Source organism: Callorhinchus milii, unplaced genomic scaffold (genome assembly GCF_018977255.1).
Source record: "Callorhinchus milii isolate IMCB2004 unplaced genomic scaffold, IMCB_Cmil_1.0 Scaffold19, whole genome shotgun sequence".
Lineage (NCBI taxonomy): Eukaryota > Metazoa > Chordata > Chondrichthyes > Chimaeriformes > Callorhinchidae > Callorhinchus > Callorhinchus milii.
Window position 1 is genome coordinate 8,601,084 of NW_024704760.1, and position 25,142 is coordinate 8,626,225.

Here is a 25,142-nt window from a genome sequence, read left to right on the forward strand (position 1 = left end):
TAGTCAGATAATACTTGATTTTAGTGCCAGGAGTTTTTTTTTAAACAAAACATATTTATTTGTAGATAGAATATATATTTACATTTATCTCAAAAAATAAACAAATCCCGTGACAGAATAACACGTTATTATCCCGTTACATGTTTACACAACAAAACTCCTGGAAACATCGCAATACAAAATACAATCTGGTACACTGCGGCGTCCCTGCCGGAGTTCTGTTCACTTTATCTACAGTGGAGGTGGGTGGGGGGTGCGGGTAGGGGGCAGACAGTCATACATTTTCAGGACGGTTTTGGTTACACATCAAGCGTCTCTCTGTACATTACATGGCTACACACATATTTACAGTTTTAGGTGCGCTTGTGTGATACCTGGTGAGTGTACCCTAATGTCCACCTCCCTCTGGTACAGACCCTGGCGCTTGGGGATGTGAAGCCGATGTGAGTGGGGCTAGCACAGGATCGGCTCCAGCTGGATCAGGCCCCATCTGGCCTTTACTAGGGCTGAGCTGAACTTCAGCGTGTCCCTCAGCACATAGCTTCTGATCCCAGCGGACGTGAGCCTGAGCCTCCGACACCTCATCCGGCCAGGAGACCAGACCATTATGTTTCGGGAGCCAAAGGTCCTCGTTCACCAAGCTGATGATCCTCGAGGTGCACTCGACATGGGTCTCACCACGTATCCCTGGGAAGAGCCCATACAGCACCGAGTGCCATGAAAGTGGGTCCCCACGGATGAACCACGAGAGCAGCCAGTCCATCTGTTTCCAAACTGCCTTCGCGTAACAACACTCCAGGAAGAGATGGTCCATGGTCTCCTCACCTCTGCAGCCGGCCCAAGGGCAGCGTGTTGACTGGCCCAGTTCTCGATTGTGCCTGAATGTCCTGATAGGGAGGCCCTTCTCATCGCCTGCCAGGCCGTGTCCTGATGGTTGTTGGACAGGGCCAGCGACGAGGTGTTCTGCCAGCCTGGCTGCCAGTCGCCGCAGGGTCCGCCCGATCAGGGCTACCCTCTCCCCCTTTCTGACGGTTTCCACGACCGGCTGCGCAGACTACTTGGTGATCACGCGGAGTCTGGGATGACGCAAGTCAGGAATTTCTTACAAAGGACAAGTGTTTTGGCACGCTCCAACTGGATGGAGCATTCCAAGGCAGTTCACCCTTCTCAACACCAGGTACAGGTAGAAGCCCAGCACGTAGCAGCATTTGGTGCTGGTGTAGCAAGGCTCCAGGCACAGCCTCAGGCAGCCGCTCACAAAGGTGGCCATGAAGACAGGGTCACGTCAGGGAAGCCTTTGCCACCCTTATCCAAAGTCTTGTACAGCGTTGGTTTGCAGACACGATTCATCTTGGACCCCCGATCAGGTGGAAAACTGCTCTGGTGACTCCAACGGCGCTGGTCCTGGTCAAAGGCCAGACCTGCACCACATACAACAGCACCCAGAGCCCCTCACACCTGATCACCAGCACCCAGAGCCCCTCACACCTGATCACCAGCACCCAGAGCCCCTCACACCTGATCACCAGCACCCAGAGCCCTTCACACCTGATCACCAGCACCCAGAGCCCCTCACACCTGATCACCAGCACCCAGAGCCCCTCACACCTGATCACCAGGTTTTTTCCAATGATGGACAGCAAGTGCTGCAGCCACATCCCCAGTGTCTTCCTCACTAGACCTAGACGCTCCTCCCAGATATTCTGGCTGCCCCAACTGCCCAAAACCAGGTGCAGAGGATCTTGATGTTGTCTGGCTTCACCCCAAATGGGATGCATCTGCAGTCTTGGCAGTTGCCGATGTACATCACTTCGCTTTTCTGGTGGTTGACCTTGGCACCCACCTGTTCAAAATGGTCGCAGGTGCCCACCAGCTCATGACCGATCTTTGGTCTGAGCAAAAGACGGTGACATCGTCGTCCATGTACAGGGAGGCCTTCGCTTGTGTACCGTTGCTGCCCGGGATGGTGATGCCTGTAGTGCAAGGAAAATGCATCACACACATTGTTGGAGTTGCCCATCCTTCAGATGAGACATTAAACCTGTTCAGGTAAATGTTAAAGTTCCCATGAGCCTTTTTTTTAAAAAAAGGGAGTTTCATCCACTTTCCTGGCCAACAAATCGCCAGATAAAATTGATCATTCATTTCATGCCTATTATGGAACATTCCTGTATGTAAATGGCTGCTATATTTGCAAAATACAGTCACTAAACATTGCAATAAATCCTGTGAAGAATTTTGAGACGCGTTGATGATACAATACGGTGCTGTTTCAAATGCAAGGATTATTAGTTATTGCTCATACAGATCAGATACATTTATGTAGGCAGATTACTGACGAATCTAGATCAGTATTAATATATCCTGGTCCTAAATTATCAACTGCAGTGTGAATAGTGTGTTACATTCGTCACTCTCACATCATTTCAACGCTTTCAATTTGCCAAAAAGCTCTCCCAATACCACCAATTTCAGACTGATATGGCATTTGCTTTGAATTTTTAAAGCTAGATAATGAAATAATTTCAATAAGGAATTAAATTAAGTTATATTGACTGCATCTAGTATTAGTCATAGAATATTATACAGAAGTTTAATTGAGTGCACATTAAAAAAAGACTGCCAGTGCACAGGTTATTGTCCCCCTGTGGGCATTTATTCAAACCCGAGTATAATATTTAAGACAAAATCGCATTAAGGGAAGAGTTTCACATACAAAACAGAAATGGTTACAGGAATTCTTGTGCATATTTTTCTGTTATCAGCAGAATGTTATTCATCAGTCCAGGAATGCTCAACAGCTCATCAATGTATTGGCAGGGTGGTTGACAACTATTTCCATAGGCTACTCTCTACCTCCCACGTTATGTCCAATTCATACTAATAGCTGCTGCTAGATTCACTTGCTGCACAAAGCAATAATTAACCTGATTGCAATTACGCCTGGAGGCTCTTATGGTACACACATAGTTTTATTGAATGCAATGACTTTCTTCTCAAGGTTTAAATCTCAAGCTCTTTAAACAGCTTGGAAAATGTTGAACGTTCCTGAAGTGCAACACTTTGCCCAATTGTGCTACAGGAGAGATAAGACACATATCACTATGTCATTTTGTTGTTGTATCATTACCAGTAACCCAGGAAATTGGGATGCAAACCCAAGAATATGCTTGGTTAAATTAACATTAATTTGGAAACCATACTGAAGTGGCTATATAATGCATTCTTAACTAGGGCATAATGTAGTCATTGATTTCTCAAAAAAAGCCTCTGTTTAAAATTAAAGACCGAGTACACATAAAGGTACAAGTTCAATTCCAATATTAGTGGTATGTATAGCCGCAGTTGGACAAGTAGATGTCTAACGCTTTAAAGAAAGAAAACAAACAGGCTGCTCCTTAATACCCAGCAGTGTGTTCAATTTAACGTGTTAGAAGTCTGACTGCAGATTCACTCAAGAGTCCTAGCTTCTTTCCTAAATGATGCTGGACTATAGAACAAATTTAAGATAGAGTTACGTAATTGGGAAATTGGAGTAATGAGAGATAGCTGAATAATATGACGTGCATAATGCTAAGAGATAGAATCCGAGAATATTACAGCAAAGAGGGGGGCCATTCAGTCCATAGTGCCTGTGCAGGCTCTTTGGAAGAGCTACCCAATCAGGCCAACACCCCACTCTTTCCCCTATCCTTGAATTTTTCCTTTTTGAGTACCTATCTAATTCCCCTTTGAAAGCTGTTATTGAATCTGTTTCCACTACCTTTTCAGGCAGTGTTTGCCAGATGGTAACAACTCTTTCCTCTCTTATGCTAATTATCTTAAATCTATGTCCCATGGTTACTGACCAACCCACCAATATAAACAGTTTCTCCCTAATTACTCTATCAAGACCCCTCAAAATATTCAATACCTCTATTAAATCTCCCTTTAAACTCTTCTCTAAGGAGAACAATCCCAGCTTCTCTCGTCTCTCCATAACTAAAGTGCTTTATCCTGATACCATTCTGGTAGATCTCTTCTGCACCCTCTCGAAGGCCTTGATATCCTTCCTAACGTGTGGTGCCCAGAATTGGACACAATTAGATGAGGTCTAACCAGTGACTTATAAATGTTTAGCAGAACTGCCTTGCTTTTGTACTCTATGCCTCAATTTTAAAGATCGCATATATGTTTTTAACAGTTCTATCATCCTGTCCTGCCACCTTCAAAGACCTGTGCATGTGAACTCCCAAGTCTCTGCTCCTGAACCCCTTTCAAAACTTTACCATTTAGAGTATATTTCCTCTTCTCATTCTTCCTCCCAAAATGCATCATCTCACCCTTCTCTGGATTAAACTTAATCTGCCATGTGTCTATCTATTTCACCAGTCTGTCTATGTCCTCCTGCAGTCTGCTACCATCCTCCTCACTGTTTACTATGATCCCAAGTTTTGTGTCATATTCAAGCTTTAAACGTTTGCTGTCTATACCCGAGTCCAAGTTATTTATGTATATCAAAAAGAGTACTGTGAAAATATGTTTATACAGTAAAATGTTGACTATTAAGCAGTACTTGCTGTTGGCTTGCACACCCAGTATATTCTGCTATTGCAGTACAGAAGGAAGCGACATATAATATAAAACTCTACATTAGTTTGATCACATGCTAGGAATTGATCCCAGGTCTCTCGCTTGCGAGTGCTCTCTAATCACTGAGCTACAGGACTCGTAACACATCACGTCCGAAGGATGGCACGTCCAACAATGCAATACATTCTCAGCACACCATTGGAGTGTTGCTCTGTCACGTCTCTGTTTCTTAGCAGTAAGTAAGAACCGTGTTGTTAATTAACTGGTGGATCGCTTTCCAGGTTAATAATCTTTCTAAACTAACTAACTAAATAATGTAGTCACTCAATCCACAACTGTTTGTGGGACACTGCTGTGTGCAATTGGCTGCCTTGTTTCACCCACAAAATACACACTCAATTCACTTTACAGTATATTCTGTGAAGCTCTTTGAGACATCTCAAAGATGTGATAAGGTGCTATATCAAATGTATAGATTATTATTTATAACTTTACAATAGTCATATATGATGGCTTATGCAAGTTTGACATAACTCATACTTTGCATAATTCATATGAAATATATGGTCCTTGATATGACTTGTGAATTTTACTGCAGTAACTTTGCCAGATTTTGGCTATTCATCAATTGTTTTTTTAAAATTTGATATGAGTGGAGTTGGCACCAACACCATGAGATGCAAGTTGCTAGAACAGTGGCAAAGATGTACTTTAAGGGGAATATTGCCTTTAAGACCTGGGAACATGTAAAATGTTTTCATGAAGGAAAATCAATTTCAAGTAAATCCTATCTGACCAACCTCCTAGACCTTTGAGAAGGTGATCCCAAATTTGCCATGACAGAGCATACTTTCACATCCAAAAGATGTTTTTGAAGGAGATTTTCATGCGGTACTTGAAATTGGTTGAAGGGAAGAAAGCAGAAGGTTTTTTCAGGGGAGCTAGGTCAAAATGGGGAGGTGTTAAGTGTGGTGCCTCAGGTGGTCTGTATTTGGCTCCCTCCTGTTCTTTGTATACATTAGTGACTTGGATACAGTCTAAAGTCGTTAAAATTGCAGATGATACCACGTTGGGTGAAACAACGATGACAGCAAAGGTCATGCAAGAGAACAAGTCACTACACTTCACAATAAACCCTGTGTAGCGCCTTCAGGTATTTTAACGACATGATAAAGCATGATATCAAATGCAACAATTATTATACTGATATACTACGCACATGGCTAATAATCAATACATGGAAACACAAGGTACTGCATATAGAAAGTAAGAATATGAGGAACACGTTGTACTGTATATGGGTAGGATAGAACCCATCAAGGGGAAGCTGAAAGATATCTAGGAGTGTTAGTTGACTCATTAATCACTACATCAAAAGAGCAATAAACAACCAAACAGGATACTGGGCTACATTACTAAAAGTCAGTTGAGTTAAGATGCCCAGACGTCATACTAAAATTGTGCAGTGCTCTGCTCTGTGTACAGTTCCAGTCACCACAATATAAGGGGCCTAGAGGCAGTCCAGAGGAAACAGGGTTACCTAGTGAAGGGGAGTGAACAACAACAACAAAATTACATTTGTAAGTGCCTTTCACGTCGGGAGGACATCCCAGGAGGACATAACAACTGTTAGGTAAGCTAGGCTTGAAGAGTCTTCAGTCTTGAAAAGGGATGCCATAGAGGACTTTAGAGGTACAGTATACAGTATGTTTTTTTAAATGTTCTGTGTTCTGATATGATTATCAAAATAGAAATGGTACAATGTAATACCAAGCTTTGAAATTGATAAATTTAATGTACAAGATAGGTTTTAAAGTTTATTTGTTTAGGATGTCGTGTGAGTTGATGATTAACTACTTCAAATGTTTAAAAACAAGGAAAATAGAAAGAAAAACAACTCGAAAGGAAGATAGTTTGAGTGTAAAGTTACTCTGCTTCAGAAAAACATTACATTAGATCCAGTATAGAAATATTTAATACAAATATACACCATAGATAAAGGCCATTCGGCTATAATATTGATGCTGGTTGCTTTTTTAAAAAAAAGCAATCCTTTCAGCCTCATTTACCTGCCTTTTCCCCACATCCCTATAGATTACTCCTTTTCAGATATTTATCTAGTTACCTTTTGAAAGCTAATATGGATCCTGCCTCAACCACCACTACCAGCAGGTTATTCCATATCCCAAACACTCTGCACATGAAAATATTCTAATTTTAAATTATTCTAATTTTAAAGAGCCCGATCAGGTCACCCCTCAAACTTCTTTGTTACAACGGAAAAAGTGCCAATTCCTCCATTCTCAGGCCAAACCACTCATCCCCAGTGTCATCCTAATAAATCTCCTCTGCGACCCCCCTTTTTAGCCTTGACATCCTTCCTGAAGTGGGGTGACTAAAACTGGACACAATAATAATAATGATACTTGCATTTGATATAGTGCCTTATCGTGTGATCGAGACGTCTCAAAGCTGTTTAGAGAATACACTGTAAAGTGAATTAACTGTATATTGTGTGGGCGAAACACGAGCAGAGCGAAAAGGCCTCAGGCCCGCAGAATCTCTCTCTTCTCTCCTCCCACGCTTCCCCCTCTCGCCGCTACTAGCTCTGGCCGCGCCAGCCATCCTTCCACCGTCAACACAATCTCCACATTAATAATAATATAATAATAATCCTTGCATTTGATATAAAGCTTTTCACGTCGGGAGGACGTCCCAAAGCGCTTCACAGAACACACTGTAAAGTGAATTGACTATATCTGTGGGCGAACGCGGCAGCCAATTGAGCACAGCAAAGTCCCACGAACAGTCGTAGATTGAAAATGACCAATTTAATTATTGTTTTCACCGCGATGCCATCGGTCTCCCCACACACAGAGGAAAAAGGGCCAGGCGCACACAGAACAGTTAACAGACGAAGTCCGTCATATACAGCATCAAGCTGCTTTTTCAATGAGTCCAGTGTCCAGGCATCTACCATCTTTTATGGCAACCTGTTGCCGTCGTTGATTACCTTCTGAGTAAAGAAATACTTCCTGTTGTCTGTCCTGAAATTGCCCTTTACAACTCTAAACCTGGGTCCTCTTGTTCTACTGTCTGAATGCATCCTAAAGTATTGATCTTAGTTTGCTTTTTCAAGCTCATTTTAAAAAAAATAATCAAGTCATCTTGTCTCAATACTGAAGAGCACTAACTTGTCTAATCATTGCTCATTCCTCGAACACTGGGAAGCATTCTTGTTATTCTTCTTCGCACTGCTATATTGACAGAACCATATTGTATGGAGTACTTATGGTGCACCATACAAGAGATCTAAACTCAACTGATTTTATCAATATTAAAGTGTCTGGATAGAATGCAGAAATATTAGACACCGTCAGCAACAGTTTGCACAGAACCTTATACTCACATACATTACAAAAGAATGGCTAAAACCAACTAACACAAGCTTCAATGCATTTGTTACTCACCCACACATTAATAATAAACCTTGTATGACATGACACAGTGTTTTTCATGCCACCTCAAAGCACTTCAGGATTTTGAAAAGTTGATTGTAATTGTTAATTATTATAGGTACCTGAGGGTCGTGATGGAAAACAACATTCGCTTAGACACTGCCCTGAGAGACCACACTGAGAAGGGGCAAAAGGCACTCCTAAAGTGCTCCTTTATGGTTCTGAGCTCTTGGGGATGCAGTGGAGAGGCTCCCTCCAGTCCATTTGGATCAAGCAGTGAAGTGGATTTCCAGACAGCACAGGCAGCAGCTCCAGAAAGGGAGGGCTCCAGCCTACACTGACCTGTCACCGAGCATCCTGAACAGAGTCAGCTTCACAGCAGTCACATCTAGTTCTCAAAGTCCCTCACATAAGGACCTGGATTAAACAGCTGGTGCTGAGTAAGCCTGGTACACCTTATTGGACTTGGACCTCAACAACATCAAAGTGGCTAGCACATCACACACTGCCCCATAAAGGTCCTCACACCACGCTGAAGGCAGATGTCCACCAATGGATGAGGAAATTCTGGGTATTGGGGCAACAGCTGCTCAAAAGCATTTCCTGGACTGCGAATGCATGAACATGTTCATATATCCATGCCTTGGAATCCACATTGATTTGCAGAGAGATAAGCAGCTGCTGCTCAAGCTCCGTACGGCCAACTGGTGGAAGGAATGCTCAGTTATGAGCAGCAAGATGGTGGCAAAGAAAGGTAATTAGGCATTATCTCCATCTGATACATGTGAAAGTGCACGCCCGCGGATGTCACAAAGAGGGAGAATGTGCATGAGGATCAATGATAAGAGTGCTGAGAAATTCCTATGTGAATGTGCGGGGACAGCAAGAGAAGTTGTTGGAAGAGACAATGTTAATTCTGGAACAGGTAAAAGTAAACCCAGAAAAACGCAGACAAACAGAGATGTACCAAGGAGGACAGATGGCGAAGGAGTTTCAAAAGGTCAATGGTGTAAAAGTAGTGGAAGCAGCAAGGAAGACAAGGAGATACAAGGAATCCTAGTTGTAGGCAGAGAGAATACTATTTGTGAATTTGACCATGGGTGGCTCAGTGCTGTGGGCTGAGCAGAAGTTAGATCAGCAGGACTCAGAGGAAATGCTGCGGAGAGGAAGGAGGGAGCTGGTCACGGGGTGTAGAAGAGGAGCCTGATGTTATCTTTTAATACTGCAATAATTGAAAATTTAACACAATATGACTGAGGTAGGTACAGATGCTACACTTCCAACAGTTCCTTTTCACAAGCCTAGTTACTAGAAGTGTGAAATGCATCACCTTCCCACACAAACAGCATGGTTACATCTTGCAGTTACACTGCATTACCCAAACAAGCAGACTATGTTTAGATAGAGTCTCTGATTCCATATGCATGAAGTGGGAGAAAGTGTTCAGAGTTAAGCAGGGGAGTTAAACAACAAGATTACATTTGTATAGCGCCTTTCACGTCAGGAAGACGTCCCAAGGTGCTGGACAGAGTACAGCATTTCATATAAGTAATATTAATATAATGTTAATATATTATATAATATTATTAATCTTTATGCTTTTGTACTAATGCACACAGCATAAGGAATAAAACTAATGAACTAGAGGCACAAATTCAGGTAAAGGGTACTGTATGACTGTAGTTACAGAAACCTGGCTGCAACCCGAGCAGCATTGGCAACTAAATACACCAGGATATAGGATTATAGGAAGGAAAGGTAGGCAATTTCACCCACACAATAATAATCCTTGCATTTGAGATAGCGCTTTTCACGTCGGGAGGACGTCCCAAAGCGCTTCACAGAACACACTGTAAAGTGAATTGATTGTGTATTTGTGGGCGAACGCGGCAGCCAATTGCGCACAGCAATGTCCCACAAATAGTCGTAGATTGAAAATGACCAATTTATTATTGTTTTTGGTTTTGGAGGGATTATTATTAGGCTCTGTGTGGAGTAAGGAAACTTGCCCAAGGTTTCGCCCTCTGCCTGGAATTGAACTCAGGTCTCTCACTTGCAAAGCGAGTGCTCTAACCACTGAGCTACAGGACTCCACTTAAAGTCAATTCACTTTACAGTCTATTCTGTGAAGCGCTTTGAGACTTCGAGAAGACGTGAAAAGCGCTATATCAAATGCAAGGATTATTATTATTAACTATATCCAGTTTGTTACTCATGACCAAATCCAGAAATGCTTGGTCCTTGCAGGTTTTCAAACATACTGTTTTAGAAAACTATCCTATATGCATTCCAAAAACGAATGTCTCGAAGATGTGATGAGGCACTCTGTCAAACTCAAGGATTATTATTATTAATAATCCTGTGGTTAGGGATCTGCTTGGAGCCAGTGACCATAATTGAATTTAACATGGTGTTTCAAATGGAGATGGGGAGGTCATAGATTGAGGTTATAAATTTAAACAAAGCTAATTTTGAAGGCATGAAAAAGGAACTGGCGACAGTTAAATAGGATACGCTGTTAGTTGACAAAAATACAGGTGACCAAAAGAAATATTTAAATATCCAAACCAAATCAATAGCCCTAAAAGCCAATGGTGGAACTTCGGGTGTCAAACAACCATGGCGTACAAAAATAATAAACAAGCGCATCAGACAAAGGAGAGGGTATAAAACAACAACAGCTTTACATTTGTATAGAGCCTTTCACATCAGGAGGACGTCACAAAGCACTGGAAAACAATATAAAACAGCAAAAGAAAGTAGAAAGGCAGAGAACAGGGAGCAACAAAGTGACACTAAGAAAATAATAAGAGTAAAATGGGAATATGGAAAAAGCTTGTAGATAATATTAAAGGTTTCACAAATATATTAAGAGGAAAAGTGGCAAAAGAGGGCCTATTAAATACAGATGTAGGAAAGTCTATAATGGAAGGTAAGGAAATGCATCAATGTTCACTGTGGAGGAGAATTAATTACTTGTGGTACGGGGAAGGATCAAAGTTGGTAAAAGCATCCCAAGGTATAAAGAGAATTAAGTGAGGAAATTACTGACGCATAAACTAAAATTTTTCAAAGTTCACAGGATTCAGGACTTGTACCTGGGAATTGGAAAACTGCAAATATCACTTTATTATTCAAAAAGGAAGGGAAAAGGCCTGTAACTATATGCCTGTGAGTTAATTTCAGTTGTAGGAAAGCTATTGGAAAGCTTTTCAATATATACATTAATTACATATATTTATATACATATATCACCATCATGTTCTATCATAAAGGGATTTTGTCAGACACTCTGATCCACAATTATATCTACACAGAAAACATTTAATAAGGCTATTCTGGACTTTCATCTACATGTACAACAACAAAATTACATTTGTATAGCGCCTTTCAGGTCGGGAGGACGTCCCAAAGCGCTGAAATGTACTAGGAGTATTGAACCACATTGTACCTTCCTTCTCCCACTCAATGCCTTTAGTTTTACTGTGTCAGCACAAAATTCCCCACACAAGTTCAATAATTCTGCTTTCACCATTTACTTGGTATTGACCTTTATTTGCCGTCACAGAACCATTGGAATTTATAGTACAGAAGACCGATTGTGCTGGTTCTTTTAAGAGTTTTCCTTCAATCGCATTTATTTACCTGCCCTTTCCCCCTTATCGTACAGAATCTGGAGATCAGTCCCCAGCGTCAAATACCTGTGCTACACATTTACTCCAGATAACACATTTCAATCTTAAGAGGAAATACCGATACAGATCATTACAAAATAACAGTAAATTGCATTTCCCATGCACTTTGATCTCCTTGCCCATCACATCACTTTGGATAGGAGTTTGCCAATGTTTTTACTTAATGTATATTTCCTGCCTATGATCCAGAGTGTTCAGACCTTCATTTTATTATATTAGGTTGAAGGGGCAGAAAACAGGATGAAGATTCAGAGGTTTGGATGGTGTTTTCTGATTGCCTTAAGTTAGGGGTATAAGAGTTCTCTGGGATTCAGAAACCTGGTCATGTCACGTAACTCACTGTAATATAAACTGTAAATAGTCTTATGCAACATACCTCTACAAATCATTGTGATATTCAGCAGTGTGGTCCAACTGGCAACCCGGAGGCCGCATCCGGCCTGGCAGGTGATTTTATCCGGCCCGAGACCATTTCCAACATTCCAACTTCCACTCCCTCCCTCCCTGGTAAACGTGCTCCCAATCGCAGCGGCAGGAGCCAGCGGTTGGGAGGACACAGTACGGGGAGTGGAAATAACGCCGGCCGTTTCTGCAGTCTGTCAGGAAGGCAAGTGCATCTCTTACCAACCACAAACTTAGCATCTGCCGGCTCCTGCCGCTGTAGATACTAAACCGCGCAGCTGATTGGCAGAGAAACTAATTGAGAGGAGGAGGGGGGAAGAGGGGCAGAGAGAGTGATTGACAAAGAGGGGGAGAGCGATTGAGAGGGGGAAGAGAGCAGAGAGTGATTGAAACAGAGTGTGAAAGGGGTGTAGAAAGAGAGTGTGAGAGGGGGAGGGAGTGTATGTGTGTTTGCGTGTGAGAGTGTGAGTGAGAGATGGGAGAGAGAGGGGGAGATCGACAGAACAGGACAATCTGTCATGGTTCACTGTCGGGACACACGATCGGAGCTTCCCTCGGCTGTCGTGGTGGTGGTGGGGAACCAAGGCCAGACATCGCGTGACGTGCAGTTTCCTCACAGAAAGCTCCCCCTTTCTTCAGTGAAAAACTCCTCTATATGCTTCATTCCACCCTCCTCCCCACCCTACCTCTGGAACTTCCCAACCCAGCCGTTCCCTTTGCAGAGCAAATACCAGCGTGCTTCATGTCCCCCCACCCCCAACAAAATATATAGTCAATTCACTTTACAGTATATTCTGTGAAGCGCTTTGAGACGTCTCAAAGACGTGATAAGGCACTATATCAAATGCAAATATTATCAGCCCCACCATCGCCATTTTGTCCCGTTCTCTGGAGTTTCATTCCTGGAGTCCCTCCGACTGTTGTTATGTTTCTGGAAGGGAAACACAAAATATTGCTTATGCGGCCTTTCTCAAATAGGGAATCCAGCCCGTGGCAGCCTTAAGGTTGGACCACCCTGATTTACAGGATATGTAGAATCAACTGCAGTCTGAAAACATTCCCAGATACTTTTTTTGTATAAAATACTATTTGTAAAATAGATTTAACTCCCTGATATCTTAGCCTTTGGGACTTGTATCTACAGTTAACACTGTATCACTGCTAAATGCCAAGTTTTACAGTGTTCCTGTGTATCAGATAACAAGACGACGCAGATATTTTACAAGTGGTACAGGATTAGAATCAGATCACTTAACAGGAAAATATCCAGATATTTAAAAGAGGTTATCTGAACACCAAGAGCGTTGCTGAGAAGTAAACTTACAAATACGATTGGGGAAATTGTATCACGTTTTATAATTTTAACACTGTGTTCAACCGATGTACAGATGTAGAAAAGATGTTTTACCTAAAAAGTAAATATTGGTGCATCGTTTCACCTCCGAAAGAGCCGGTAATGTTGTATCCAAAACATCTCTACATATAATAACAGTGTAGAGCCACATACACTTCAGATTTCTGTCAGGAAATATTAGATCAGAACTTAATTAACATTACTGCAGACTGTTTTGTAATGACTTGAACCCATTAGAAATATTTCTATCCTAAAAACTGATAAATCCAAAAAACTCCTCTCAATCAAAACCGCTCCTGTACACTTCGAGAAAGTCTCAAAGACAGCCATTACAGGTTCCCACTCTGACCATTGCTACAACTCTGAATCTCATAGCAGCATCCACTTACAGAAAGTCAAGAATTCTACAGTGCCTACCTCCACTTCCTGCATTACAACAACAACAACTTGGATTTATATAGCGCCCTCCATGCCGGACGGCGTCTCAGAGCACTTTATAGTTTAGGATCCCGGGACCAAGCCAGGGGGAAGGGTGGGAAGATGACCAAAGGCGCGGTCAAAAAGAAACATGAAAAATATACAAGCGCAAGGTGCATTGTGCACTGTCAAGAAGCAACACTTACTGGTCACTTACTGCACAGGAAATTGCATCAACTAACCACACTGAAAGGGGACACAGTAAGATGGCCGCCTTTTCATCACAAGCACATCAGACATGGAGCAGGTCAGAGCTCGATGAGCGGAGGGAGTGTACAGATCGAGTTAGCAGGTCAGAGGTAGGGAGGAGCAAGGTCGTGGAGGGCTTTGAAGGAAAGGACAAGGATTTTGAATACTATCCTCTGGGGGATGGGGAGTCAGTGATGCCAGGCGAGGGTGCGGGTGATAGAGTCACAGAGCCTGGTGCGGGAGAGGACACAAACTGCAGAGTTCTGGATAATCTGCATTTTGTGGTGGGAAGAGTTGGAAAGGCCGACAAGCAGGGAGTTAGCATATTCGAGCCTGAATGTGAATGAGGGGAGAGATAGAGATAAAAGTGGAGGCAGGCAGTGAGTGGGTAAGTATGAGAGAAAGGAGAGAGGGACAAGACAGCGAGCAAGAATGTGAATGTTGGCAGGCCACTCAACGGACAAGGGCAATGCAAGTCTGACCTCCCCCACCTGACTATCACACACAAGCACTACCAATAGAATAATATTAATAATCCTTGCATTTGATATAGCACCTTATCACATCTTCGAGACGTCTCAAAGTGCTTCACAGAATACACTGTAAAGTGAATTAACTATATATTTTGTGGGCGAAACGCGGCCACCAATTGTGCACTGCAGTGTCCCACAAGCAGTCGTCGGACACTGGACACAATTGGAGCTGGATCCACTGGCTTGTCCCTCTCTACTTTTTTAAAAAAAAAGGGATTATTTATTACCTCTGGGAAAGCAATCCATTAGTCCACTGACAACCGGGTTCCTACTTACTGATAGGGAAACAGAGGCATGTTGAGAATGGAAACTTGCCCAACGTTTCGCTTTGCCCATGAATCGAATCCAGGTCCTTTTGCTTGCGAGGCAAGTGCTCTAACCACTGAGCTACAGGAATTCTACCAGAAAGTGCTGAAGAGGGACCAAGACCAGCCTCAAATCTCAAACTCCCAATCCCTGGGAAGACAAGATCAATTTAGTACCAGCAGTCCCAGCTGAGACGAGTAAGCTCAGCATAGATCAGGATTCAAATCAGCGAACTCCAAAATGAATGAAATCTATTAGAAACATGAAAAGTGGTCACTCTTCAGAACCAAATGGTATCCTACAGCAATTAGTGATGCAAAGATCAATTGAGTGGGAATCAATTTTAAATATCTACAGCAATAATATCTAATTCAAATTCATTTATACATCTCAATCTCTTGCAAGACAGTTAAATAATCAAATCAAGCTATATAATTGCCGTGCATTATATTGCCGTTTAGGAGAATGAAATTACACACATCATTTCAATCTCTACAATATTAAAAATTGACTGGGAAGTTACAGTTTGAGTCCAGAAAAATGCATAGTTACTGGATAAAAGCACAATGTCTCATTGTACCAAATACATTTCACACAAAAAATTTGGATCGAAAGTATGAAACCTTTCAGTACTTCTTTTTTAGCTTACTGTACTGGAAAACATTGGATCAGTGACAGTCCATCAGACCACTTTGTGTACATTTGCCCTCAGACAGCAACCTATGTAACAAAAACTAACCATCGTAGCAATATGCTATTCTTATCAGCAATGGAACTGAAACTTGAGGTTGTGCCCAGTTATTCTTAGCATTCCTATCAACCCAATAATGTACCCAACATGCAAGACAAACATGTACACACTAGCAGCTGAAGATCAAAGTCATATCACTGCTTCCTAAACTGCTTCTGTAAAAGAAAGACGTAGCACTGAAATAAAGTCAGTGGCTCAAGGATGTACATAAAACTTACTTAAACACAGCAAAAGCAACTGATGGAATAATCTGAATGGGGTATATAGAATGGTTCTTTGCTCTCTTTCTAAGTATTCTTTTACTATGAATACAACTTTGGGAAGGGAGGAGTCTCTGACTAGCTCCCTGAAAATTGCTATTGAATAATTTGTGTACTGGGATGTATTTTAATTAATGATCAAATTACAGAGTTACTTAAATATATTGTTTGCAATGAAACTCAGTACTTCAATTCAGATGTCATTCAACAGTTTCAACTAAAATTTAGGTGGATATTACACCTTATCAGGTTATATATTGTCAATAATTACAATGTGCTTTTGGATTCTTGAACAGGCAGTTAAAGCTATCAAGTTCAACTGCTGTAAAAATTAGATCCTGAAATCAACAGAAAGCAGATGCAGGACTCAATTGGCACTTGTAGTGTGACTTCTTGTTAGCTTAGTATTCTTCATCACTACTTTGCTACAGAAATGTTCTGGTTTTGTATAAATATTGAACAGATGGGAATGAGAGAGGAAAATTTAATTGTAATATTTCAATTAAAGTTTAGATACAGTATAACATTTAAATGTGAATTGAAAGAAATACCGACAATTTTATTTTGAGAAGCATAAACTTAAAGGAAACCACCAAATTCATGAAGTACACTCAATTTACAATGTAATTATTCAATCTGCTGCACTGTTAGGACAACACCCATGTAATCCTCAAAGTTCCATTGTATATATCTACTGTATATAGCTACCTGGCTCACATTATTTGTTGAAACCAGATATGCTCTTTGTACTAGCAGGATGCAATCTCCAGGGAAAAACAAATATTCTCAAACCTGAGTCAAAAGCTGGGATGGAGTGGCTTTCCAACCTTGACTGAAAAATAATTGCTCTTCATCAAGTTGCAAAGTGTATTACTGTATCTCATGTTGAATTCTCTCACTGCAGTCTCTCACCCCTTTGAATTCTCTCACTGCAGTCTGTTTTAGCCAATCCGTACTCCTTATGCCACAAGATGTTAGCCTGCCTCAGTCACACTCTTGACTCTGAGTTAGAGGTTGTAGGTTCAAGCCCCACATCAAAGACTTTGAACTCTGTCTAAGACAGTGATGGTCATCAAGAAGCAGCCCCCAAACATTCACACAAGTCTAGGTAATTCCATATTTGCTAGATTATGTTTTCATTTTTTTTCATTTACGGCATAAATCAAAAAATATTCAATCACCAAAATTTACTTTGTTGGTCGACCATAAAGGTTGGCCACCACAGAGCTAGGATCATTTTCAGTGCAGTGCTGTGCTGCACTTTCGGAGGTGCCATCTTTTGGATGAGACTTTAAACCAAAGCCACGTTTGCCTATTCACGTGGATGTTAAAGATCCAATGGCATAATCTGAAAAGAGAATTTCTCCCAGTGTTCAACAAACAAATAAAATTGGCCACTCACTTCATGACTGGGACATTACTGTGCACAGATTGCCTGATACTTTTACAAACAAAAAAACAAACACATACAGTTCCACTTCACAGTAAAACTCCAAGCTCAGTTGGATGACATGATAAGGCACTATATCAAATATAAGGATTACTATTATTATAAGTCTTCCTTTTCAAAATCAACTTTCCATTCATTAAAAGTTCAAACAATTAACTGACAATTTTTTAATGAAAATTAACGTAATACTTGTCGAGCAGCAAACAAACGACAGGAATTATCCTGAATCCATTTTGCTCATGTGACATTCCAGCATACACATCCTCCTCTGTGCACTGACTCCTATTCCATCTCACCTTTCTACACACAAATTTATGAAACAACTTACTATGGTCTACAGTCTATGTCAGATGACCACTGCTTAATGTATTTTTGTTTTACTCTTCAGCTTTTGTAATATTACACAGTGGAACCCTTGTCCTTCACCTAACTTTTTCCAAAAAACAAATATGCCGCAGATTTTTTTTAAAAAATTGTCATTGTTTTGATGCATAAATTAAAGATGCAACACATTTTCAAATCACTGAATGAATGCTCATTTAGACCACTACCGATTTATTATCATAGAAATGCATGTACTTTTCTTATAGATAAGAATCTACACATTATGGAAGTCATCTGAAAATAGAACCCAAGATCTCCAAGCATCTTCTCGAACACAAAAAAAATCAACAAAATTAACTACAGTATAAAGAGTGGGGTAAAATAATTCAATGCCTGCAGTAATCTGATGACAAAGCATGTATGTGACTAGAGCTTCATATCAGCTGAGTTAATAAATGGCAACAGACAGTGGGCAGACATTTACCAACTGGAATAAAATCAGAGGGATTTCCTCTTCATGGAATACACACAACCCCAGTATCTATTTACAGAGAGGAACTGGCAAAATCTGAGATCTGAGCTAGAAAATGGTGGTAAGAATTTGAGATGGGGGGAAAAGTAAAGTAAATGCTGAAAAGATAATGAAAAATTAAAAACTTAATAAGCAAAATTTAAAATTGTACTTTTGCTTAACAGTGTAATCATTTTGGAAAGTAAATTGAACCATGTGTTAGCTTTTGTTGAATAGCATAATAGAGGAGACAAGGGTGTGCATTGATATGTGTATTTGAACTTCTAGAGACCTGTGTGAACTCAAAAAGATAACAGAAACAGCAATGTCAATGTGGAACGCACATATAATTGTTTAACGACTTATGACTAGACTTGTTTCCTCATACAATTTATCTGTTTTGAATCTTTTAATTTCTACCTCGTTACTTTTTATTTCGTATTGAAAAGAATCCTTGTTCATATATAATTCATAATTACACCAGTCGGATGTTGACACATCTGTCCAAATGAATGATGGAATACCTTCACCAAATCAAAATCACAGCCATCATAGCAAACTGTTATTTTATGTAAATTATATAAAGAAATAATTTACCTTTAAAACAACAACAAATTGCATTTATATAGTACCTTTCACTTTGGGAGGATGTCCCAAAGCACGAGACAGTGAAGGGTGTTCACCCGAGCTGGGGGTTGAAATCAAGAGGGGTGGGGGGCAAGGTGGTGTAGGGTTGGGAAGATAACCGAAGGCACGTTCGAAGAGAAAGGTTTGAGACAGGCCTTGAAGGAGGAAAGGGTGGGGACAAGGCTGATGGGCTCTGGGATGAGTTCCAGAGGGTATGGGCCGAAAGGCTGAAGACCCGACCACTGATGGTGGAGCATGTCAGTGCCCGCCGAGCAAGCAGGCTGTTTAGTATGCAACAGAGGTAGGGAGGAACTAGACCATGGAGGGCTTTAAAGGGGAGGATGAGGATCTTGAACTCGATCCTCTGGAGGATGGTGAGCCGGTGAAGACAGGCGAGGTTGGGGGTAATCGGGTCACGGGGCTCCATTTGGAAAATATTACAATATCTATAGGTGTCAGCTTGGCTCAGTGGTAACACTCTTGCCTCTGAGTCAGAAGTTTGTGGGTTCAAGTCCCACGTCAGGACTTGAATTCACAAAGTCCAAGCTGGCACTCAAATGCAGAGCTGTGAGTGTGTTGTAATACTGTAGTACTGTATTGTTCTTCAGATGAGATGTTAAACCAAAGTGCCTTCTGCCTATCCAGGTGGATATTAACGATTCCTTGGCACTATTCAAAAAGAGGAGTTTCTCCTGGTGTCCTGGCCAACATGACTGGTGTTACAGAGTTTAGAGTGGGTGAGCTTTTTGACAGTGGAATTTTGATTTAGTTGGATTTTGTGGATAATGTAACTAGGAAACTGGCGAGGAGGGCAGGGTAATAATCGAGGCAGGAGGTGATAAAAGCATGACAAAAGTTTTGGCTGCACCGGGCAGGCAATATGACGGAGGTGAATAAAAGCGGTTCTGCCACTTCCTTTCCCTAAGGCCGCCAAAACTCTGATCCACGCATTCATCTCATCCAGGCTCAACTAAGTTGATTCTCTGCTTGTTCTTCTTCCCAAAAAGATCGGATCGCTTTCTGGGGGTAGTAATCCCTATTAAAAAATAATTGGTCACTCACTCCATGATTGTTTGTGGGGCATTGCTGTGCACAATTGGCTACCATATTTTGCCCACAAAATATAGTCAATTCACTTTACAGCATATTCTGTGAAGCCCTTTGAGATGTCTCAACGACATGATAAGGCACTATATCAAATGCAAGAATTTTTTATTATTGTTATTAAAGCATCCATACCTTACAGCTGCCTGCTGGAGAGGCAATACTGACGTTGGCCAGCCTCCAAAGACAAGGGAGGAAGAAATCAGAAACTATAAACCACTCCCCAAAGTAAAAGTTAACATTTAATTTAGAGGTAGGAAAGACACTCCAACACATACACTGTTTTGTCTTTGTATATGATCATTACACATCAATGACATGAAGAGCCTAGTTGGCATAGTTTGATACTGTTTCTGCAAGCAGAAAGATAGGTCCCATAACAGCACATAAATATAGATACCACAAATACAGCCTGGCTCATTTGGTAGCATTCTTGCTTCTGAATCAGAAGCTTGTGCTCCTTTCTTCCACCCCTTTCAAGGTACTTCTCAAAATGTCTCTCTTTGACCATGCTTTCTGTCACTTTAGGACTTCCTGCCGACATGAAAGGGCGTAGTTAAGCATAAACTGCATTGTTGAGACTGCAAACTCACAGTATTGGCTGACACTTCAATTCAGTGCTGGGGTTGTGCCGCATTGTTGGAAGTGCCATCCTTCAGATGAGATGTTAAACTGAGATCCCATCTGCCTGTTTAGTAGATGTTAAAGATCCCTTGGCACCATTTGAAAAGAGAAAGAAATACGGGGAAAAATAATCCCCCAAATAAAATTGGTTACTCACTTCATTGCTATTTGTACGAAAAATTGGCTGTCACATTTGGCTACAATTACCGTCACCTACACTTTACAGTGTATTCTGCGAAATCCTCTCTCGACATGAAGTGCTGCTCTCGACATAAATGGTTAGAAATCCCAAAATGCAAAGATTATTATAAAGTCATTTAAATTTTGTACATTTAACAATTTTACAGCTCATCTAATTGATGTTTTTAAAATAATAAAGGAATTTGATAGGGTAGATACTGAGAAACTATTTCCTCTGCTGGGGGAATCCAGAACAAGGGTATATTGGGCATGTTCATGCTGGAAAAGAGAAGATTGAGAGGTGACATGATTGCTGTCTTTAAGATGCTAAAGAGGCTAGACAATATAGATCATGACAGGCTGTTTCAACTTGTCCAGAATAGTAAAACCAGAGGATACAGCCTGCGATTGAAGGGGGATAAATTCAGAATGAATCTATACAAACAATATTTCAGTGAATGAATAGTGAATCTGTGGAATAGGCTCCCTAGGGAGACGGTTGAAGCAGGAAGTGTTGATTCTTTCAAACACAGATTAGTTTTCTTTTAGGAAAAAACATTATGGGATATAGTACATAGGTAGTTCAGGACATGTGCATGCACCCACCAGGAAGGTTGAAGGCAAACGAGATGGACCTTGGTCTTTTTTCGTCTAGCATTTCTTATGTAAGGGTGCATAATCTTAAAATTAGAGCTAAACCATTTATGAGTGAAATCAGGAGGTATTTTTTCCCACAAAGGGTAGTGGAAATCTGGAACTCTCTCCCCCAAAAGGCTGTGGATCCAAATTTTCAAGATTGAGGTGAATAGATATTTGTTAGTTAAGGGAATCAAGGGATATGGCGAAGGATGGGTATTTGGAGTTGAGGTACAGATCAGCCATTATCTTATAGAATGGCGGAACAAGTTTGCAGGGCTGAATGGCCTACTCCTGTTCCTATGTGTCGTTACTGTGTATTTTGTAGGAAGATGCAGCAGCCAATTTGTGCATAGTAATATTCCACAAACAGCCATGAAGTGAACTACCAATTTTATCTGGGGAATTATTGGCCAGGACATGGGGAGAAACTCCCTTCTCTTTTTAAATAGTGCCATGGGAAGAATTAATTATGAGCTCAGAGTCCCAATATGCGGCTTAACCCACAACCTTCTGACACAACAAGGCAATAGTGCCACCAACTGAACCAAGCTGACTCACAAAATATTAATACAACCGTATTCATGGATGCAGCAAAGCTTTCTTAATTTAAATTACATAATCTGAAATCCTTGAGTGCATTATGGTGTTGATAATACATTTCCATCCATTTGTCATTTTTCATAATAAATCTTCATTATCCTAGTAATACGTAATGTGCTTTACTGAATTGCAGCTCTCTTGTTGTCTTTGCTACTTCATGATAACAATGTTTTTGCTCTTTGCTGCCACCAGGGATTCATTGTAAACTGGATCCTCCACCTCAATGATATCCTAGTACAGTGTTTTTAAATAAACCCATTACAATAAGTCAACTAAAAGAAAAAAAAACATACATGACAAATTTACAACCTCAATGAAAATATAAGGAAAAATATATATTTCACTGGGGATAGTTGTATGAACCCCTATCTGAAATGTTACGTGAGAGATTTCATTCAAATGCAGTACATCCAAAGATGACACTGCAATCTGATCGATACGATTCATCACATTTGATTCGCGAGGGTGATCTCGTCCAGCACTTAAATGCCGACCGAATTCTTCTTGCAAAAACAAACCGTTTCCTCGCTGCAGTCGCATCATCCCAGAGAGTAAATTTGAAGGTTGGAAAAAAAACAACAACAACAACACCACCAGCACCAGCACCAGCACAAGAAGGATTTGCAATCTGATAAAATAAATGAATGTGCCGGTTTCGAGACGGAGCGTGCGGTTGAGCCGCCTCCTGGCGGCAGGTCGGCACACAAAAGGCGTGAGCAGGGTTGAGAAACCGTGACCCTCCCACACCACACCCCACCCACCCACCCACCCACACACACACACCCCCACCCACACACACCCCCACACCTCAAACAGGTGGCTAATCGAAGGCGACGCACCCACTTTTCGGGGGGGAGCAGAAGCTCTGCCCGACACTACACTGCGCATCCGATATCTCCCCCTCCAACAACGCAAAACCCGCCGCGCCGGAAGAATTCCGACCCCGTCCCCGTCATTTTTCCCCCTCCGCGTAAAATTTTTTTTAAAAAAAAAGCGATGCAGGAAAGTGGCGCCCGAAAAGCCAATCGCGCCTCCCGCTCTGGAGGGGAACTGCACGCCTTCTGCCTTCGCCCTGCGGACGCCGATCCGCCGACTTGCGCTGCCGGTCAGCGCCGACCGCTCCCGCACGAGCCACGGTCCGGGGGCAAAACGCGGGAGTTACATAACGGTCGCAATCCCGAGCCTTCAGAGAAGGGCTACCCCGGGGGGGGCGGGGGGGGGGGGGGGGGGTTGCCAGTCTCCGCTCAACTTTATTTTTTTTTCTTTCCTCGCGTCTTTCCGCGTCAAGCTCAAGCCTCTGTGGCCATGGCGGCGGCGGGCGGGCAGGTGGCGCGGCGCGGCGCGGCTCGGGCTCGTACCTGAGGTAAAGCGGAGTTCAGCTGGCGCTGCAGCAGGTCCCTCTCGTGCGTCACCTCCTGCATCTTGGCCTGGGACAGGCACAGGGTCTCCTGGCTCTCCCTCAGCGTCTCCAGCAGCTTGTCCCGCTCGTCCAGCATGTCCACCATCAGCTGCTCGAAATTGGCATCCTCCGCACCGTTCTGGGCGCCTCTCTGCTGGAGGCCGTCCTCGCTGATGGTGGGCATCACCTCGCACATCATGGTCCCAGTGCCGGCAGCCCGCTCACCGGCAGAGACAGAGAGAGCGAGTGAGTGCGTGGGCCGGGCAGGGCCGGGCCGGGCCACCTCTCCCTGTGTGGGTGGGTGGGTGGGTGCGCGGGTGCCTGCGTCTCGCGCTGACAGCGGCGCCCGGTAACTGCCGGCGCTCGCGCTCTCTGCCGCCAACTGCCGTGGCGCTCGCGCGCGCACACGCGCGGTCCGCGCTTGCGCTGCTCCCGCCGCCAGCCCCGGCTGAACTGCGCGTGCGCGGCTGCGGCGGCCGCCCCGGCTGGTTGTTCATCAGGAGAGTCATCCCGTGTGAGGCAGGTGGTGGTGGTGGTGATGATGGTGATGATGATGGTGGTGGTGATGATGATGGTGATGGTGGTGGTGATGATGATGGTGGTGGTGGTGGTGATGGTGGTGATGATGATGGTGGTGATGATGATGATGGTGGTGATGATGGTGGTGGTGGTGGTGATGATGATGGTGGTGGTGGTGGTGGTGGTGATGATGATGGTGGTGGTGGTGGTGATGATGATGGTGGTGATGGTGGTGATGATGGTGGTGGTGGTGGTGGTGGTGGTGGTGGTGGTGGTGGTGGTGATGATGATGATGATGATGATGATGATGGTGGTGGTGGTGGTGGTGGTGGTGGTGGTGATGATGATAATCCTCGCATTTGATATCGCACCTTATCAACGTCTCAGGCGCTCGGCAGAATATGAAGGTTTGACCGCAGGCACAGCCACCTCCCCCACCCCGGCCGGTCGGCTCGGAGTCAGGCTCTGCCACCGTTGAGCGCTCCGAGACGCTTCCCTGTGTGGAGGGTTGTGGAATATACGGCAAAGTGTGTCATTTGTGGGCGAAACTGCACACTGCAGTGTCCCACAAACGGTCATGGATTGAGTGACCAATTTATTATTATTACTATTATTATTGTTGTTTTCGAAGGAATCGATCACCCCCAGAAAAGCAATCCACCAATCGACTAACGACTGGGTTCCGACTTGCTGCTCGATAAACTGAGGCGTGTGGAGTAAGGAAACTTGCCCAAGGTTTCCCCCGCCGGGAACCCAGGTCTCTCTCTTGCAAAGCAAGTGCTCTAACCACTGAGGTGGAGGACTCCATATGGTGGAGCTGGGAAGACCGGCGAGGAATACATTTGAGTAATCCAAGCGGAAGGTGACAAATGCATGCACGAGGGTTTGGGCTACATTTCGGGTAAGGTATGGTCGGAGGTGGGCAATGTGGTGGAGGTGGAAGAAGGTAGTCCTGGTCATGTGGGGGAGGAAGGACAGCTGGGGTTCAAACAGGATGTTCAGTTTGCGTGCTGGTTCGGTGAGTCTGAGAGAGTCCCTTACAAACACTCTCTCATCCTCGGACTGAAAACCAGGTCCATTTGCAAGCCTACCTGTTTCCCTCGTACAACAGTCATCTCTGCAAACTCGAATTTCAAGCCCAGTTGCTTGAGCGCAGATAGCATAAAAC

General features: G+C 42.8%; 1 protein-coding gene across 2 annotated transcripts; it reads right to left on the reverse strand.

Moving 5' to 3' along the window:
* Positions 1-373: 373 nt before the first annotated feature.
* LOC103179074 (liprin-alpha-2) lies at positions 374-23,688 on the reverse strand. Of its 2 annotated transcripts, XM_007894157.2 has the most exons (3): positions 23,415-23,688; positions 12,994-13,058; positions 374-1,973 (listed from the first exon to the last, which is right to left on the reverse strand). In XM_007894157.2, the coding sequence occupies exons 1-3, from the start codon at positions 23,652-23,654 to the stop codon at positions 1,682-1,684; spliced, it is 597 nt and encodes a 198-aa protein (XP_007892348.1). In that variant the 5' UTR covers positions 23,655-23,688; the 3' UTR covers positions 374-1,681. The 2 variants fall into 2 exon arrangements, with proteins under 2 accessions (XP_007892348.1, XP_007892349.1); XM_007894158.2 differs by lacking the exons at positions 374-1,973; positions 12,994-13,058 and adding an exon at positions 22,072-22,287.
* Between the last annotated feature and the right edge of the window lie 1,454 nt (positions 23,689-25,142).